This window comes from Nyctereutes procyonoides, unplaced genomic scaffold (assembly GCF_905146905.1).
Source record: "Nyctereutes procyonoides isolate TBG_1078 unplaced genomic scaffold, NYPRO_anot_genome, whole genome shotgun sequence".
NCBI classification, from domain to species: Eukaryota; Metazoa; Chordata; class Mammalia; order Carnivora; family Canidae; genus Nyctereutes; species Nyctereutes procyonoides.
In genome coordinates, this window is record NW_026575020.1 from 27137493 (window position 1) to 27157597 (window position 20105).

General features: G+C 42.3%; 1 protein-coding gene across 1 annotated transcript in view; it reads left to right on the plus strand.

Annotated features, from left to right (window-relative positions):
- VPS53 (VPS53 subunit of GARP complex) overlaps positions 1–19575 on the plus strand; it is a 142860-nt gene extending 123285 nt beyond the window's left edge. Inside the window, exons 20-22 of the mRNA XM_055322439.1 lie at positions 12602–12739; positions 14519–14623; positions 15131–19575. Of these exons, the coding sequence (XP_055178414.1) occupies positions 12602–12739; positions 14519–14623; positions 15131–15301 (414 nt within the window). The 3' untranslated portion in view covers positions 15302–19575. The remainder of the gene's footprint in view (positions 1–12601; positions 12740–14518; positions 14624–15130) is intronic.
- Positions 19576–20105: the final 530 nt, after the last annotated feature.

Below are 20105 nucleotides of genomic sequence, written 5' to 3' on the forward strand. Positions count from 1 at the left end.
GCTCTTACTAATTTTAGGCTTGCTCAGACCAAGAACATAACTTTGTTTCTGCTTTCAATAACCATCTTACCTGGTATGACATCTAGTTGCTAATTGCTGCAGGCTGTCTGGATGACCAACTTTAAAAGCCAGTCAAAAGTATTGTCTCAGAAAACTTCCTGGGAGGTTGCCTGGATTCAGACAGACACTGACCAACTGTGTCTGACTGTAGAGTTTCAGTGTTTTGAAATTCTTGCCTCTTGAATGCTGTAAGCATAGAATTAATTCTCTCCATTGGAAACAGCAGAATAATGCCCCGGCATGTCTCCAGTTTCATTAGCACACTTTCACTGGGAATTTATTCTGTTTACTTCGCTGTTGTGCATAATCAGAGAGGATGTGGAGTAATGATTTGTGTATCTAAGAGAAGCTTTAGAGTTATGAGTTACTAACTTTCTGTCTCCAGGCAGAAGCCACTGGAACATAATAGTGTTGACTCTTTGGGAACATATTTTCATGAGTTTGCAGCTTTGCCTGGGCCATGCTAGCTGATTTAGTGCCTAATAACCATGATATTTTCATATTGTCACATAAATCCGATACCATATCTATGTTCCTCAGATTTTCTCTTCTTCAAAAGAATGTTAAAATAATCAGCTTGGAGTCAAAGCACATATTTTCAGAAAAATACCAGTTTGGCCAGTATTAACTTCTGCTTTGAGATGTGGATGAGAAAACCATCTGTGAAGCTGGGATTTTACTTTGTTCACCAGGCAAATGGGAGTGGGTAATAGGGGAGCCCAGCCTGGAAGAGTATATGGGTAGGAACTGAAGGGCAGTGTGACCCTTGATGGATTCCTACATGAAGTTCAGGTTTGGCCAGGTACATGGCTTGCCCCAAGTATCTGGGCTTAGAAACCCAAGCAGTCATATAGCTGTAGACATGATTACTCGGGCAGCAGAACCATAGGAATCAGTTAATTAACAAGGACTGCAACAGATTCTGATTCAGGTCTTGTAGCACCTCTAATCTGACTTTGAACAAAAGCTGTGGAATTGAAACTAAGATTTAGCCTAATCTCAGCTGCCTTTGCTTGATCACAAAGGCACTAGATCCTAAATTTAGATTATCTCCAGCACTTGCGCAGAAAATGGGAAAGGAGACATTTTCCTGCTCTTTATTCTCTTCCTGATTTATTCTCTTCCTGATTACTACAAAGTGAATTATTTATCTGTGGGCCCCAGAGTCCTCTTGAGCAATTGCAAGGGCACATGGAACTGAACCATACTGATATTTATAATGCTTCTTCCTAGATAGTGATCTTTCAGAGAATCTTAGGGGATTTGCAGGGTCATTAATTAGTCTTATGGTGATGGTATCTGTGACTGAGCACACAGTAGAAATAGAATCCATTTGCACAAATTTACCATGGAGAAAGCAGCACAATATGGTGTGGGAAAAAGGACCCTGAGACTTGGGGTCCAGTCGTCACTCTGCTGTTAATGATCCCTGTGATCATGAGCCATTGCTTCCCTACTCTGGGTTCGGTTTCCTCATACATAAAGAGAGCACTGAATCAGACTCTCACTTGCCCCTTCTAAATCTGTCATTTATGGACTCTAAAATATATTGAGCAATAAATCACCTGTGAAGTTAGTTTCTTTTATATTATCTTTATATACATATCGACCTTGTTTTCATTGTGATAAAACATATAAAATTGAACATTTTAACCATTTTTAAGTGCACAGTAGTATTAAGTATATTCACATTGTTGTGTAACCATCCACTAGACCTTTTCATCTTCTTAAACTGAAACTCCATTCCCCATTAAACAGTAACTTCCCATTCCCTCCTGGCTGCCACCATTCTACTTCCTATCCCTATGGATATGACTGTTCTACATACCTCATATGAGTAGAATGGTACAGTATCTGTCCTTTTGTGTCTGGTTTATTTCATTTAGTATATCTTCAGGGTTTATCCATTTTTCAAAATTTCTTTCCTTGTTAAGACTGAGTAATATTCCGTCATATATATATATATATATATATATATATATATATATATATATATATATTCACACACTACATTGTGACCATATTGACTTTAAAAATTCACGTAATTCAAAACCATATGGAAAAAATATTTAAGGCAAAATTTAGATTTTTTTTTTAAGCCCAACACCAAGGAAAATAAGATGGTTATTCTTGGGCACAGTTCTCAGTAGATCTCCTAAGTGTGGCCATGTGTTTTTACCTACCCCTTTAGAAAAAAAAAAAAAGCAAGCAAAACAAAAAAAAAAAAGAAAAAAGTAAAAAAAGCAAAAAACAGTTTTAAAAAGCAAAAAATTTTTTTTTAATTTAAAAAGCAAAAAATAAATAAATAAATAAAAAGCAAGTGGATTGATAACAGTGTAATACCCATAAGCAATAGTTTTTTTAAAGATTTTATTTATTCATGAGAGAGAGAGAGAGAATTAGAGTGAGAGTGAGAGAGAGGCAGAGACACAAGCAGAGGGAGAAGCAGGCTCCATGCAGAGAGCCTGATGTGGGACTTGATCCCGGGACTCCGGGATCACGCCCTGGGCTGAAGACAAGTGCTAAACTGCTGAGCCACCCAGGGATCCCCAATAGGTTTATTTTTTTTGAATATTTTGTTTATTTATTTGAGAAGGAGAGCGACAGAGGTAGCAAGAGAGTGCACAAGCAGGGAGGAGAGGGAGAAGCAAGCTCCCCACTGATTAGGAAGCCTGACTTGGGGCTCGATCCCAGGACCCTGGAATCATGACCTGAGCCAAAGGTAGACACTTAACCGACTGAGCCACCCAGGCGCCCCCATAAGCAATAGACTTAAAAACATCACCATCAACTCAGCAAAGTAGAATAGAAGACGATTGAATCTGATAAAAGTTATATACAGAAACTTAGGAGAGGGTGTGCATTAGAAAGCTAAATCCATTTGTCAGAATTAAACAGTAAGAATTGTACATTCAAATACATTCAAATTTTACCTAAAAAAAAAATTAAGTGAGGGATAGAGAGTGATGACAGCAGAGTTTCTCACCCTCTGCACTATTGACATCTTTCGCTGTGGGGCTGTCCTGTGCATCGTGGGATGCTTAGCAGTGCCCCTCACCATGACCCACTAGCTGCCAGCAACACCCTTCCAATTTTGACAAGAAAAATATCTCCAGGGATCCCTGGGTGGCGCAGCGGTTTGGCGCCTGCCTTTGGCCCAGGGCGCGATCATGGAGACCCGGGATCGAATCCCACGTCGGGCTCCCAGTGCATGGAGCCTGCTTCTTCCTCTGCCTGTGTCTCTGCCTCTCTCTCTCTCTCTCTGTGACTATCATAAAAAAAAAAAAAATATCTCCAGACATTGCCAAACATCTGAGCATGAGTGAGAGTATAGTGAAACCACCCCCGTGAGAGCCACTGGATTAGAGGCATAGATGCAGTGTGATGAGAATGACATGTCTTTGGTGGTAGCAGCTGAATGATGAGTGCAATAAGGAGTCATTATCTTATTCTGTTTACCTCATATGTGTTTAAAACTCTCCATTATAACCAAATTTACCAAAAAATAACAGGGTGTTACCCCACTCATGAGTAATCCAAAATAAAATTTTAAGAATTGCAATAAAACCCCATGCATCCTGAAATTAAACCGGTTTCCTTCTAGATTTTCTGATTGTAGAACTTATGTACATGGGTGCCTGGGTGGCTCAGTCAGTTAAGCGTCCAATTCCTGATCTCGGTTCAGGTCTTAACCTCAGCATAATGAGTTCAAGCCCCATGTTCTACGTGTTAAGTGGGTGTGGAGCCTACTTAAAAAAGAACTTAGCATTCAGAAAAACTAAACTTTCTCTTTCCAATTTTTGTATGCATGTACTGCTGCCCCAATAGCAAAGCTTTCTTCCTTTTGCACAGAACTTTTCTCTTCCTCAAGAGCTTTTTGAATCTCTAACCTACCCAGCCACTCACTTTTCTCCATCTTGTTAGGCCTACATTGATTTCTATGAGACCATCCTTCCCTCTGAGAGCTTGAGCTCTTCTGTCACTCAGTCAAAGGGTCCTGCCGTGTATGCCACACAGAGCAGAGACAGGCACAGCCACACCCCAGAGGAGTTTACAGCCAGCAGCAAGGTCACCAAGGCCGTGGAGATGGGAGGATCAAGCAAGCTTGTGAAATCAAGGAATCATTTCATGAAAAACACACTACAATAAACATGCTTAATAAGGTCAATTATAGAAAGATTTTCTCTTCACACTATAAGACAAGGATATCTGCTACTACCTTTTCTCTCTAGCCATTTCTCTCTTATGTTGGCCTTGAAGTTCTGTTGTTTAGAACAATAAGACAAAAAGGAAATCAAAATAATTTTTAAAAGATTTTATTTATTTATTCATGAGAGACAGAGAGAGAGGCTGAGACATAGGTAGAGGGAGAAGCAGGCTCCCTGCGGGGAACCCAATGTAGGACTAAATCCCAGATACCCTGTCACGCCCTGAGCCTAAGGCGGATGCTCAAACCCCTGAGCCATCCAGGCATCCTGGAGGCAGATCTGAAAGACAGAAAGGAAATTCATGATTGGTGAAGCCAGGGGAGGGAACAAGGTATGACTCCAGAGAGGTATGGGGTTTCTTTGTGGAGTGATGAGATGTTCTGGAACTACATAGTGATTATGGTTGCACAACCTGTGAATATACTAAAAAGAAAAAAGCGAAACAACACTCAACTGTACTTTAAAAGGATGAATATTATTATATATGAATTGTATCTCGATTTTTAAAAAGTCAATTCCAGGTGTATTAAAGCTCTAAAAGGGAAAAATAGGGGCTCCTGGGTGACTCAGTCAGTTAAGCATCCAGCTCTTGATTTCGGCTCCGATCATGATCTCAGGGTCATGGGATCGAGCTGCACGTTGGGCTCCATGGTCAGCAGGGAATCTGCTGGAGATCTAGCCCTCTCCCTGTGGCCCTCTCCTCACTCATGCTCATGCGTGCTCTCTCTCTCTCGCTCTCTCTCTCTCATATAAATCTTTTTAAAAGAAGAAGAAATCGGGGATCCCTGGGTGGCACAGCGGTTTGGCGCCTGCCTTTGGCCCAGGGCGCGATCCTGGAGACCCGGGATCGAATCCCACGTCGGGCTCCTGGTGCATGGAGCCTGCTTCTCCCTCTGCCTGTGTCTCTGCCTCTCTCTCTCTCTCTGTGACTATCATAAATAAATAAATATATATATAAAAAAAAAAGAAGAAGAAATCAACCCTTCAGACTTCCCACTGCTCAGTGATGACCTTCCACAGACATAGCACGCTGGCCAGCCTTGCATTCCAGTAGCACACAAACAACATGAGCTATGCCACCCACAAAATTTTCTCTGAGGCTCAAACAAATTTGGCTAATGGCCACCACCTGCCCAATGCTCCATGCCTCAGGAGATGAACTATTAGCTATTTTTCCAAGTTGAAAACCAGCAGCTTTTAATGATAAATGAAGCCTTTTACCTGCATTTCCCACAGACAGCTGCAAAGTCTGTCAGACCAGCTCTTGCCTTTTCTGACCTCATGGCTTTTTGTCAAACCTGAGACCAAGGTTTCCATCTGTTTAGCTGTCTGGTGAGAACAGAATTGTATTGTGACTGGTCAGGAACTGAAAATGTCACATCTCTCAAGACATGGGAGACCCAGAGAATTCTGTCAAGTTCATCCAAAACTCTTCCTGTCACTTAAGACTCCATAATTATTTATGCATATAATATATCTCTGGGAAGTAGGAAGTATAGAAAAAGTAGGAAGTATCCCCATATGTTATAAAACATAATCATTTTTCTCCCACCAACAAATAATACTAAGACATGGCTTTGATTTTGATGAGGCTCTGAAAAGTTGCTACATTGAAGATAAAGCTGAGTCTTTACAAGGCATCAAGTAGCATACTAAACAAAACAAAGAGTGAAAGAAAAAAGAAGAAAGAAATATTCCCAGTTAACAGTATAGAAACTAATGTTGAGAATACTGGCTTAACACTTAGCTCCATCAAATCTTAACATGTTCCCACATTTGCTTTGGATTTCTTTAATAAAATAAGTCATTACAGTTATTACTAAAGCCCCATGTGGGTGGACCCTACCCTGCCATTCCCCCTCTCTCCGTGCCCAGAGGTAACCATTATTCTGATTTTGATGTTTATCGTTCCCATGTGTATTTTGGTATGTTGCATCTGTTTATATTCTCAAATTATATGTGATTTTGTTTGCATTTTAAAACTTTATATAAATGGTACTATACATACCATTTCCCCCACTTGCTTTTTTTGCCTAACATTGTTTTTTGAGATTTATCCATGTTGATGTATGTTGTTTGAATTCATTCATCTTAACTTCAGGATCCTATTCCACTGCATGAATATGCCACCATTCGTCTATCCATTCAGCTGTTGATGGACATTTAGATTGTTTCCAGTCTTTTGCTTTTACAAACAGTGGATGCAGGGAACATATTTCACATGGGCAAGAATTTCTCTAAAGGATATAAGTGTGAGGGCTATGTTATGGGTTATACACATCCTCCAGTAGGAAAATATTACTGAATTTCCCCCAAAGTGCTTTAATTCATACTCTTAGCACAAATGTGAGTTTCAGTGTACCATATCCATGCCATTGTTTGGTATTAATCAAGCTTTTTACTTTTGCCTATCTGGTGATTATGGAACAGTATACAATTGTAGTTTTAATTTGCATTTACTAGGGCAGCCCTGGTGGCTCAGCGGTTTAGTGCTGCCTTCAGCCCAGGGTGTGATCCTGGAGACCCGGGATCGAGTCCCACATCAGGCCCCCTGCATGGAGCCTGTTTCTCCCTCTGCTGTGTCTCTGCCTCTCTCTCTCTGCATCTCTCATGAATAAATAAATAAAATCTTTTTAAAAATAATAATAATTTGCATTTACTGGATTACTAATACCATTAAGTATCATTTCAGATGCCTTGTGAGCCCTTCAGTTCCTGCTTTTGTGAATTGCCTGTTCAGATCTTTGCCCCACTGTTGGTGTTATTATTGCTATTGAGATTGTTGGATCTTTTTGTTGCTGTTGTTGCTTTGTAGGAATCTTTATGTGTTCTGAATATTATTCCTTTGCCAATATTGCAGGTACCCTTTTCTGATTTGTGTCTTTCCTTTGCTTATGTATCTTTTGATATAGCCTCATTTTAAGGTAATAGATTTTTCAATCGGTATTTCACATTTTTCTCTACCTCTAAGTAATAAGAATAACCTCTGTTTTCTTCTTAAGGTTTTTCTTTTCATATCTATGTTTTTAATCTATGCCTGGAATTTAGCATGCTTATTCTATAGAGGCATGTACTGGGTTCCCTCTGAGCAAGAGCAGTGATCATTTCTAGTGGCCTCTGAGAAGTGTTCTGATGCTAGACTCTTCATATAGGCCCAAGCAGTCTAATCTCGTCTCCTATGCATGCTTAGATACTTTACTTTTTAAGCCCAAGGACTCGGGACACCTGGGTGGCTCAGTGGTTGAGCATCTGCCTTTGGCTCAGGGCGTGATCCTAGAATTCTGGGTTCTAGTCCCACATCAGGCTTCCTGCAGGGAGCCTGCTTCTCCTTCTGCCTATGTCTCTGCCTCTCTCTGTGTGTCTATCAAGAATAAGTAAATAAAATCTTAAAAAAAAAAAAGCCCAAGGACTTTTCAAAAAACAGGTACTAGGAGAATAAGAATTTTCATCTCTGGAAACCAAAAAGAGTCCAAGATCCTAGCAGTTGAAATGACTAGCCACATTACTGCATGGAATTACTCTTTCCTTAGTGTAGCTTCCTCACCAATTTTTTTAAATTAAGGCTTTATTTTTTTAGAGCAGCTTAAGGCTCACAACAAAACTGAGGACAGGTACAGAGAGTTCCTGTATGCCTCCCTGCCCCCACAAAAGTGTAGCCTCTTACCCATTGTCAGGATCTTGCACCACATTGATACACTTGTTAAAATTACTGAATCTGCATTGACACATCATCATCACTCAGAGTCTGTAGTTTACATTATGGTTCACTCTTGGTGTTACATACTCCTGGTTCAGACAAATGTATAATAACATGAATCCATCATTATGGTATCAGATATTGTAGTTTCATAGCCCTAAAAATCCTCTGCACTCTACCTATTTATCCCACCACCACCCCCAATTCCTGACAACCACTGATCTTTTTACTTTTTCCATAGTTTTACCCTTTCTAGAATGTCATATAGTTGTAATCATACAGCATGTAACCTTTTCAGATTGGCTTCTTTCACGTAGTAATATGCATTTAAAGTTCCTCCATGTCTTTTTGTGTCGTCATAGCTCTTTTCTGGTTGAGTACTGAATAATACTCCCATTGTCTGGATTACCACAGTTTATTTGGCTACTAAAGGCTACTAAAGTTTATTTGGCTACTTGATTGCTTCCAAGTTTTTGGCAATTAGAATAAACCTGTTAGAAACATATATGTATAGGTTTTTGTGTGGACATAAGTTTTCAACTCCTTTGAGTAAGTACATGGGAACACTATGCTAGGTTGTATGGAAAGAGTATGTTTACTTTATAAGAAACCACCAAACTATCTTCCAAAGTGGCTGTACCATTTTTCATTCTCACCAACAATGAGTGAGAGTTCCTGTTGCTCTGCCTCTTCATCAGCATTTGGTGTTGTCAGTGTTCCAAATATTTGGCCATTCTAATAGATGTGTAGTGGTATCTTGTTTTAATTTGTGTTTCCCTGGTGACATATAATGTGAAGCATATTTACACATGCTTATCTGCCATCTGTGTATCTTCTTTCATGAGGTGTCTATAAGGTCTTTGGCCCATTTTTAAACTGGCTTGTTTTCTAATTGTTGAGTTTTAAGATTTCTTTGTATATTTTATGTGTAACAGTCCTTTATGACATGTCTTTTGCAAATATTTTTTTAATGCAAATATTTTTAACCAGTCCGTGGCTTGTCTTCTCATTCCCTTGAGATTGTCTTTTGCAGAGCAGAAGTTTGTTTTGTTTTGTTTTTTTAAGATTTCATTTATTTATTCATGAGAGACACAGAGAGAAAGAGGCAGAGACACAGGCAGAGGGAGGAGCAGGCTCCATGCAGGGAGCCTGATGTGGGACTCGATCCCAGGACTCCAGGATCATGGAGGCAAGCACTAAACCACCGAGCCACCCAGGGATCCCTAAAGTTTTTCATTTTAATGAAGTCTAGCTTATCACTGACTTCATTCATGGATCACAGGTGTTGTGTATAAACAATCATCACCATACCCAAGGTCATCTATGTTTTCTCCTTTATTATCTTCTAGGAGTTTTCTAAGTTTGGGTTTTACATTTAGGTATTTAGGTTGGTGATCCATTCTGAATTTTTGAGAAGAGTGGAAGGTCCATGTCTAGATCCATTTTCTTGGCATGTGGATGTCCATTTGTTCTAGCACAATTTGTTGAAAAGACTGCCTTTGCTCCACTGTATTGCCTTTGCTCCTTTGTGAAAGATCTGGTGACTCTATTTGTGGGGACTCTTGTCTTCTGCTCCATTGAGCTATTTGCCTTTCTTTCACCGATACTACACTGCCTTGATTACTGAGATTATAAGATAATAAATCTTGAAATAAGGTAGTATCAGTCCTCCAACTTTGTTCTCTCTCTTCAATAATATGAAAAGACTATTCTGGGTCTTTTGCTTCTGCATATAAACTTTAGAATCAGTTTGTCAAGACCTCACCATTTTCTTAGAGTAATATTTCTTTTTTATATAAATTTATTTTTTATTGGTGTTCAATTTGCCAACATATAGAATAACACCCAGTGCCCATCCCATCAAGTGCCCCCCTCAGTGCCCGTCACCCAGTCACCCCCACCCCCCACCCACCTCCCTTTCTACCACCCCTAGTTCGTTTCCCAGAGTTAGGAGTCTCTCATGTTCTGTCTCCCTTTCTGATATTTCCCACTCATTCTTTCTCCTTTCCCCTTTAGAGTAATATTTCTACTAAGTTATTCCAAGTAAAACATTGATACCAAACTTTTATACCATTGTCAAAATTATAATCACATGACCATTAAGTCAGTGGTGTCTTGGGGCACCTGGGTGGTTCAGTGGTTGAATGTCTGCCTTTGGCTCAGGTTGTGATCCCAGAGTCCTGGGATCAGGTTCCTGGTAAGGAGCCTGCCTCTCCCTCTGCCTGTGTCTCTGCCTCTCTCTCTCTCTCTCTCTGTGTGTCTCTCATGAATAAATAAATAAAATCTTAAAAAATAAAAGTCAACGGGGTCTCTCATTAATGAGTGTATCTTATCTTTAGTTGGTAATTCTCCTGCCAAGTACCAGAAGAGTGGGAGAAAGCAGCGTCATAGGACATTAAGGGATCCCATTCCATCCTTGTTTGATAAAATTATGAAAGGCTTTCTGAGAGGAGCAGGCAGTGGCAGAAAAAGTCAGCCTTGTCCTGAACATAAGATTGATCATCAGAGTGGTGGTGGCCATGCCAGTAGGACTCTCACCCCACCGCTACCTTGGGTGGGTATGTGATTCTATCTCCTACTATCTGAACAGGCCAGAGTTTACATGCCCTTCTAGGCTTCAGCCATTTCCCTGCCACCTGGTTGCCAGTAGCAGCAGCTGCTTAGCAGTATATGTGGAGTCAGCAGGAAACAGTGTGAACTCTAAGCCAGCACTATTCTAGAGCACATATCAAGGGTAGCAGGAAATGGAAATACAGCTTCCTGTCCACCTCATCATCTAACCCCTGTCCATGATGTGAGACACTTTCAGCAAGTTACTTAACCTCTAGAACTTTGACTTTGTCATCTATAAATGGAAACAATAAATACCTATAGGACAGCGTCTTGTAGAGAAAAAATGAGATGAAACATTCCTAACATGTTTCTTGGCAGTTGGTGAGCAATCAGGAAATAATGGAATGCCAATCCAAATAATTGGCACTCCAGAGAACAGAGGGAAGGAGAGAACAAAAGACTGAAGAGAGGAAAAGGCAGATGTTTACCAAAATACTGATGTTTAAATTTGGCTTCATCTCCTACATCCTCAAAAACATCCAAAGAAGTTAAAAATACAGCAATACTGGGGTACCTGGCTGGCTCAGTCAGTGAAATGTATAACTCTTGATCTCAGGGTCATGACTTGGCCATAGAGCTTACTTAAAAATAGAGAGGAGACAGCGGTACTGAGCTACCATTTTTTTACCTGTTGAATAATCAAAATTTTTATGACAGTTTTCAGTGCTGGTGAGGGTATACACTCCTGGCAGATGTGTGAATAGGTACACATTCCATTTGAAAAGCAGTTCAAGGGATCCCTGGGTGGCACAGCAGTTCGGCGCCTGCCTTTGGCCCAGGGCGCGATCCTGGAGACCTGGGATCGAATCCCACGTCAGGCATCCGGTGCATGGAGCCTGCTTCTCCCTCTGCCTGTGTCTCTGCCTCTCTCTCTCTCTGTATGACTATCGTAAATAAAAAAAAAATTAAAAAAAATGAAAAGCAGTTTAAGATATGTATCAAGAACCTTACATGATGTCCTTATCTTTTGATCTTTCCTTAAGGAAATTCCTTTGATAGACCTAGAATTAATATGTACATAGTTGTTCACCACAGCACTCATTATTTATAATAATAAAAATCTAGGAGTGCCAGGGTGGCTCAGCCAGTTGTGTCTAACTCTTGATTTCAGCTCAGGTCATGGGCTCCAGCTCTGCGTCCATCTCTGTGCTCAGTGCAGAGTCTGCTTGTCCCTCTCTCTCTGCTCTTCCCCATGCTTGCTTTCTCTCTCTCTCTCTCTCTCTCTCTCTCTCTCTCTCTCCCTCAAATAAATAAAATCTTTTAAATAAATAAATAAATACACACACATACACACACACACACACACACCATAGAGTATATATAACCATTAAAAATCATGATTTTTTTAAAAGACTGACAAGATGGAAAAACACAAAAAACCTGAAGTATTAACTGGGAAAACCAGGTTATAAAACTGTATATATAGTATGAGTCTAACTTAGTGAGTTTTGTTTGTTTGTTTTTTTAAGTGGACTCCATGCTGAGCTTGAACTCATTACCCTGAGATCAAGACCTGAGCTGAGATCAAGAGTCAGACGCTTAATTGACTGAGCCATCCAGACACCCCTCTAATTTAGTTTTTTATACACACAACTAGACTGGCAGGAATTGTATCACATCTTTTTTTATCTTTATTGAGATATAATTGACATATAACATTGTATAAGTATAAAGGATACAGTGTGTTGATTTGATACATTCATATGTTGCAAAATGAATACCACCACAGCATTAGTTAATACCTTCATCCTATTACATAATTACCGTTTCTGTTTCGTGGTGAGAACATTTAAGATCTACTCACCAACTTTCAAAGGAATATACCACATTTAACCTTGTCTTCCTTGTTTTCTCCTGGGCAATAGAAGTTGTAATGAATGTTTTTCCTTTTATATTTTTGTATATTTTCCAAATTCTCTCCAATGTATTTTTTAAAATCAGGAAAATAATATTAATTAGCATAGATATACTAAGTGTTGTGTCCCTGTGAAATGGCTAGTAATATTCTGCTTCATTCCCACAGCTGCTGCTAGACACTCATTCCCTAAAGATGGTCCTGCTCGATCTACCTTCCATTGGGTCACAGGTGGTGAGGAAAGCACCTGCCAGTTACACTAAGATTGTTGTGAAAGGCATGACCCGGGCAGAAATGATACTCAAGGTGGGGTTTGTGTCTTCCTTGGGGTTTCTACTACAAGGGGCTGGTTATCTGGTGACTTATTCCAAGGAGTCCTGGTTTTCAAAGTTTGGATTAACGCCTGTCCCCATCAGTCCCAGAGGATTGTCCACATTCTTTGGCTGGAGTAGGTTTTGGCCTCACCAGATATTGTTGAAAGTCATTGGACAGTTACTCAGGGGATCAATAATTCTTTCTGACAAATGAATTTTTCATTTGGATTTTGCCAAGATTGGAAAATTAGATGGGTTGTCGCTATGAATCAGGGTCTAAGTCAAGGATCTCTTTGCTTCTCAGCAGGAATTTCCGGCCCAGGTATCAGTTACTCCCTTCCACATAAACCTCTTTAGCTTTCTGTACTCTGCAACTATACAGGAACTGCAAACAGATGTTGCAGTAACTGAATCTAATCAGCAAATGGACTTTCTAAAGCTCCATTTAACAAATTCTTCTATGTGGGGTGATGATGTTGAGAATGCCTAAAGCCTTGAGCACCTGCATCTGATTTGCACCTGCCCTTGTTGAAAAGAGGGAAGCCTTTTTGGGGAGGAGAGAGGCTAGAGAACAAATGGAACTATCATGAAATGTTCCTAAAAGTGCAGAACCTGCAGGCTCATCAGGTCTGTCTCCCAAACAATGGCTCAAATGATGGCAGGAGTGAAAAGTAGCTATGGGGCCTCCATGGGAGGCATCCATGGGACATCCATGGGACCAGGTGAGGGTCCTCCTGCGTGAAGCTTGAGCTCCAGCCTGAGGAAATTGTTTCTTCCTGTAGCTGGCATAACTGACTGGGGAGGAGAGCTGCAGTTGGGGAGCTAACTACAGGGAATTTCTGAGTGAACCACTCCTTGAGATATTGTCAGGAGTTCAAAACAAAACCAGTCTACTGTAGGAAGAAAATCAGATGCTGCATTCCAAAGCCAAATAGGAATGAATTTGAGGATTACGATGCCATTGATTCCCTTCTGTTTGTACATTAATTGACAGTTTAAATGAATGTGGCTAAATGAAGTTCAGATTTTTTTTTTAAGATTTTATTGCTTTATTTGAGGGAGAAAGTGAGCAAGCTAGAGAGAGCCAGCTTGTGCACAAGCGAGCACGAGATTGGCGGGGGTGGGTGGGGCAGGGAGAGAAGCAGACTCCTCGCTGAGCAGGGAGCCTGATGAAGGACCCTGGGATCATGACCCAAGCCAAAAGCAGATGCTTAATCGACTGAGATACCCAGGCGCCCTGAAGTTCAGATTTTAAGTCTTGAAAAGAGTGAAGCAGCTTTGGGATTTGTGTCTTGAGAAAATCCACTTAGATTTATGGCTTTTGCGACCCATCCCTCAGAGGTAAAGATGCATTGGGACAGAAGGACCAGAAGGACCTGGTGTTTTGGGACACCAGGTATCATAAACCGCTGTCCCAAAACAGGAGACTCTCCAACAGTGTCCCACAAATGATCCTGATACTTAAAAATCACATGGGACCCCACCCCAAGCCTTCTGAGTTAAAATCTTCAGGGTAGAGGGAAGCATAGAAATCCATACTTAAAAAGTAATCCAGGTGATATTTATGATTTAGCAAATTTAAGAAACATTTGCTGTAGTTGAATTTTGAGATGAAATAGGCCATCAGGATATTTCTGAATTTAGGCCTGCTGTCTCTTAAGGAAATCTGGCAGGATCCATTTTGTGGTCAGCTTGCAAGTAAGGAAAAATGATGCCCTGCTTTCCAGTCATGAGTCCTTAAAGGCCTACTCCTGACTCTCTTTCCTGGTAGGTGGTGATGGCCCCTCATGAACCGTTGGTGGTGTTTGTTGACAACTACATCAAACTCCTTACAGACTGCAACACAGAAACCTTCCAGAAGATATTGGACATGAAGGTTAGTTCAGTGTCTTGTTTTGTCCACACTTGCACATCCTTGTCACACTCAGTGGTTCTTAACTTGGAGGACGGGTATGGGCTCCTGGGGAGCCTTCTTAAAGTACATATGCCTCACCTCATGCTGTCACCCAGATTTTGCCTGGGATCCTTCTGAGGAGAAAATAACTTCCTAACTCTGCTGATACCTCCATGCCCCTTCGAGAACCACTGTTCAGTGGAAGCTGGGGGGGGGGGGGGGCAGAAGGAATGGGATGGAGAAGAAGACTACACTTCCCCACCCTGTCCCTCCTCTCTCAGCCCCTTCTTTCTCTCCTTTCCTCTTACCTGTTTTTCCTTCCTCTGCTTTTCTCCTGGGCTGCTAACCTGGGCCGATAACTCCCCTAAAGAAAGTGTTCATCCTCAGCCTAGAGTAATTCTGTCGTTTGCACAACCAGATACCATACTTCCACCTCAGGCCTTTCTGGGCCAGATGTCATGATTATCCTTCTCTCTCTTTCAACCTCAGGGGCTGAAGAGAAGCGAGCAGAGCAGCATGCTGGAACTCTTGCGCCAGAGGCTCCCCACCCCGCCTTCAGGGCCAGAAGGCTCCAGCTCATTGTCCCTCCTGGCTCCGACACCAGAACAGGAATCATCTCGCATCCGCAAACTAGAGAAACTAATTAAAAAGAGACTGTAGGAGTCCACAAAGGGCGCTTTTTTCCCCTGGCTGCTGACCCACAGCACCCCATTGCCTGGAAGCCCCCCACCTCTTCTGTGCTTTCCCTAACTCTCAGATCATCAGTCTTGAAACTTCCTTGGACATTTGGTTTGTTAATGAGTCTTCCCTGTGACCAGTCTTAATTTGTGTCTTAATCAAGAAGCCAAGCAAATGCAGGCTGATAAAAAGGGGTTCCTACAGCATAGGCAGTAGTAGACAAAAGGGCCCTGCAGTTCACTTGTGGTCCTGGGCTGCCTTCAACTGGTCCAGCTGTCACTGGCCTCGCAGCCTCGCCTCTGCAATCACACCATCTGGCATGTGGCCCTATCTCCTGGGCCTATCCAGGCAATTAGGGTGAGAAATCCTGGATCTCACCCCTTCCTCCTCTGTAGCCAGGCCCTAAGATTTGTCCTCCCTGCTCTATGGGTTTGGCTTTGGGGCCCGAGTTAATGAGGTGGAAGATTACAGGTGTAGGACATTAGCCTGGCAGTAGGAAGGCAATGGAAGCAGGAGTACTCTTCCTTGTAGATTCATTTCCTGGTACATATTTTCATGACTGGGCCAATGCGTTCTTCCCATCTCTCTGGAACCTGTAGTCTCCTGTTGATATACATCTAAGGAAAAATTCCCACTGTTTCTCACCCAGGAAGATTGGATGTACTGGACCTTGGAAACAGGTGTCCTCTGTGCCATGGGGCTCCTTGCTCAGGTGTGGGGCTAGACCTATATATATCTGCCTTGGAGAGAGACTTCTGCTTGGGACACTCACTGTATGATGTAAGCAGGTTATTATTCCCCCCATTCTCCTGACTTCTAAGGGAAGTATTGCCTTCTTTGAAGAGAAACTAGGAAGTTTCTTCTCAGATGAAGCTATGGTACTGCACAGGAGGCCTGGGCCCTCTAACCCCCTTCCTGCTCATTTATTTTGAAACCCAAATAACTTTACAGAATGATCTGAAACAACAAAGGTGATGTGAAGTGCCAGAATGACATATTACTTTATTACTAACGAGAAAGAACCCAGGTCCATGGATACCTTAGGAACCGAATGTTGACCTTAAAACACCTGCTCGGAGCCTGGCCCAGTCCAGAACGCAACGTGAGCCCTGGCCTGCCAGTCCTATCCACTGGCTCACCACCAGCAGAGCTTTGCAAAGAGAACTGCCTCCAAGAACTGCTTCAGTCCTCACATCATACAGAAGGTCACATGCCAGAAGGTCACAGCTGTACAAGAACAGACCGCATAGCAGGTAGCTGTGTGATTTGCCAGGTTGGCTGGGAACTGAACCTCAGTTAACTGTGACCACAGCATCAGGGCAGCAGCTGTTCGTGTGGGCATTCTTCAGGAATTCTGAACAATTTGTTGGCCAGGTGGAGAGGGAGCTAAGGAAGGAGGAGCTCTTTACAGAGAATGCACATAACAGGCCTTGGGAGAAAATTGGGATATCAAATAGCATGCAAAAATGAGTTTTCAGGACAAAGGAAGTTTCCTGAAAATCCATAAAACTTGTGAAATCCACATAGGAGAAAACTTTAAGGTTTGAAAATGAGACCAGGAACTGATGGTGTTTCCCCTTCTTGTTTCCTAACATAAGCACTCTGTGCTGTCCCCCTTCTGTCTCCACTAACCTTCTCCCAGACTCAGTCCATCGGCCCCACTGTGATCCAGAGCCTCATTTCTCCACCAGCTTCCAGTCCCTTCTTGCTAGTCAGTATGACTCTTAGGTGTTGAACATCTCAGGACAGCCCTGAGAAGAAAGTACGAGACGAGGTGTGGCCCTCGGCTGAGCTCTCTTAGGAAAAGTTTGCTAAATAAGGAAAAGGCAGATAGGGCGGGTAGGGGATGGGTTGGGGCAAGCATCCAGGCAGGGTAGAGCAGGGAAGCGCACTGTCAAGATTTCACTTTGCCAGGACAGCCGTGATGCTGCTCTGGTGATATCCTACAGCCCAGCCGCCACTAATGGAGGTGAATATTCTCTTACTGTTCTTGAAAGATGGGCCGATGAGCCCATCTCCAAACAGCACAGCCACTTTGGCCCTCTGTCATCAAACTAGGGAGCTGTGAAAGCCAGTGGTCTTTTGCAGCTGGTTCTTGTCACTCTCCGTGTTTATAGAGCCACACTTCTCTTTTTGGTTCATTCCTGAGGAGTCATTTTCTGGACATCTCCATGATGCTTTGAGATGTCAAGCTGCTGTTTTCCCCCAGTTGTTGGTCACACCAAGGAAGTCGCTTTCTTGATTTATTATATTGTCAGTAATCTCCGAGGAGCCACCAGATGTCAGTAGGAGTTATGTAAAATGTCTACATTGATGAGGTCTGAATGCTGTGTATGCATCCTCTAAAGACAGAGCATGTTTCTCAACTGGGGGTACACATCAGAATCACGTGGGGCCCTTTTTACAAATAAAATTGCCTGGAGATTCTGAACCAGTATGTCTGGAGTGGGGCCTGGGCAAGTAGGTAATTATAACGTTTACCCCTTTTTAAAATCCATAGCATTAGAGAGAAATTTGCTTTATCAAAGTGTTCCTATAGCACATTTTCATGAACATACATTATTCCTGCCTCTCTAAACGAATATAATTACTATACAATTGATCCGTTACCAACAGGTAAAGATTCTTAACTAACATCTAGCAGTTTAAATTTTAAGCTTGTGTTGGTGATAGAGACCAGGCCAGAACTGTGCTGTCCCCATCCAGACTAGAATTCTTAAGTTTTGACGACCAAGCCCCAAACAAATTTGCTCTATTACTGTCACTTCAAAAAAACATGGAGTACTCTGATAAAAACAGTAGCTAACAACTCTGTTATTCAGCTAATTAGATGCTGTACCCATTCCTCACCCCCCCACCACTTTCTCTAACTCTTAAAAAAAAAAAACTCTGAAGCCACTTCATGTGGATTAAAACAAATGTTGATAATTTATAATTGATAAAGATCTGTTCTTACTATGGACAGACTTCCTGATAGCTGGCTTAGAGGTACCCAGGCTGGAGGAAATTCCATTGGATCCTAACAGTGAATTGGGAACCACAATGGACAGAGTGTGTTGACCTCCAAGTTCTGTTCTGGAATTGAAACTGTTGCCACTCCTCTCTCTTTTAAAGAACAAAGAACTAGGGATCCCTGGGTGGCGTAGCGGTTTGGCGCCTGCCTTTGGCCCAGGGCGCGATCCTGTAGACCCGGGATCGAATCCTACATCGGGCTCCCGGTGCATGGAGCCTGCTTCTCCCTCTGCCTGTGTCTCTGCCTCTCTCTCTCTCTCTCTCTCTCTCTCTCTCTGTGACTATCATAAATAAATAAATAAAAATTTTTAAAAAAATAAAAAAAAAAGAACAAAGAACTAGAGCAGCCCGGGTGGCTCAGTGGTTTGGCGCCGCCACCTTCAGCCCAGGGCGTGATCCTGGAGACCCAGGATTGGGTCCCGCGTGGGGCTCCCTGCATGGAGCCTGCTTCTCCCTCTGCGTGTCTCTCTCTCTCTCTCTCTCTCTCTCTCTCTCTGTGTGTGTGTGTGTGTGTCTCTCGTGAATAAATAAATAAAATCTTAAAAAAAAAAAAAAGAACTGGTACCTAGGACTTTGACTGGCCCCCAGAAAAAAAAGTACCTGCTTTCTCATGCCTAGGATGGCTCTTCAGTGCAGATCAAACGGGACTCAGAGCAGCCTGCCAAAGACGAGTGATAGTTACAGGGCAGACAGGGTGAGCAAGCAGGTCTGCAGCTGCTCCCTGATGTGGGGCTGTTACACCAGCCCATCCTAGGTTGCTGTTGGACAGGGAAACCTAGTTCTCTGTTTGCGGAATGCTAGGGAAAATGCCAGAAGGTCACAGCTGGAAATGCAATTCCTCTCCCTAGGAAGAGAAATCTCCAAAATAACTAGCTTGCTGACGGTGAAAGCAAGTGTTTCACACTTCTTGTCTACTCCAAGTCAGATTTCTAAAAATAAAATCATTAGAACTGCATTGGGCCACTTAAACAATAGACTTGGAAACATGGTCACATGAAAAGCTGGCGTGCAGAAAAGGCCCATGTATTTTATAAAGCAAATCCAAATTTCCAGTCTCATTCTAGTATTTATCAAACTAGATAGCCTCTCAAACCCTCAAAGTTCTCTACCTTTGGGAGATATCAATTTCCTTAAAGGGACTGCTTTTTGTGTAAATATCTTTCATTTCCCCCATCTGGAAGTGATTTCTCACTGCATATTGGAGCGCACAGTACTACAGTTAATTAAAGCATTACTGGATGTCATTTGCTAGGGTGTATTTCCTCATTGTTGACAGAAAACAGAACGGAGGATAGGAAAGAATCAGGAAGCCTGTGAGCCTTGGGCCCCCCTCAGCGTTTCCCCTGCCCCTGCCCCTTGCCCCCTGCCCCCTGCCTCCTGCCGAAGATGGGCCCCTTCCCTGACAGCCGAAGGAAGCAATGCCTGAAGACAGAGCTGCTCATCAGCAGGGTCCTAGCATGTCCGGCTGTGCTGGACATCCTCTATAAATACAGATAAAGTGTGCTGCTTCCAATTTGGAACCCTTCTTGTGCGCTGAATTTCTATCCTGTTGACTTTCCCTTTTCCACCTTGCTGTTACAGCCTGCTTTTCCATATGACCGCAAGTGATTTCTGTCCTGTGCACAGTAAGTGAATCCTGTTTGCTTAATAACTGGGTGGGCATTTTGCAGTGAACTTTTTGGGAAGTCAGATGTTGCTTTCAGCAATGGAAAATCTGTTGCAGCACTTCCATTAGTCTGGCTTCAAAATCATTACCTACTTTCCATTCTCTATT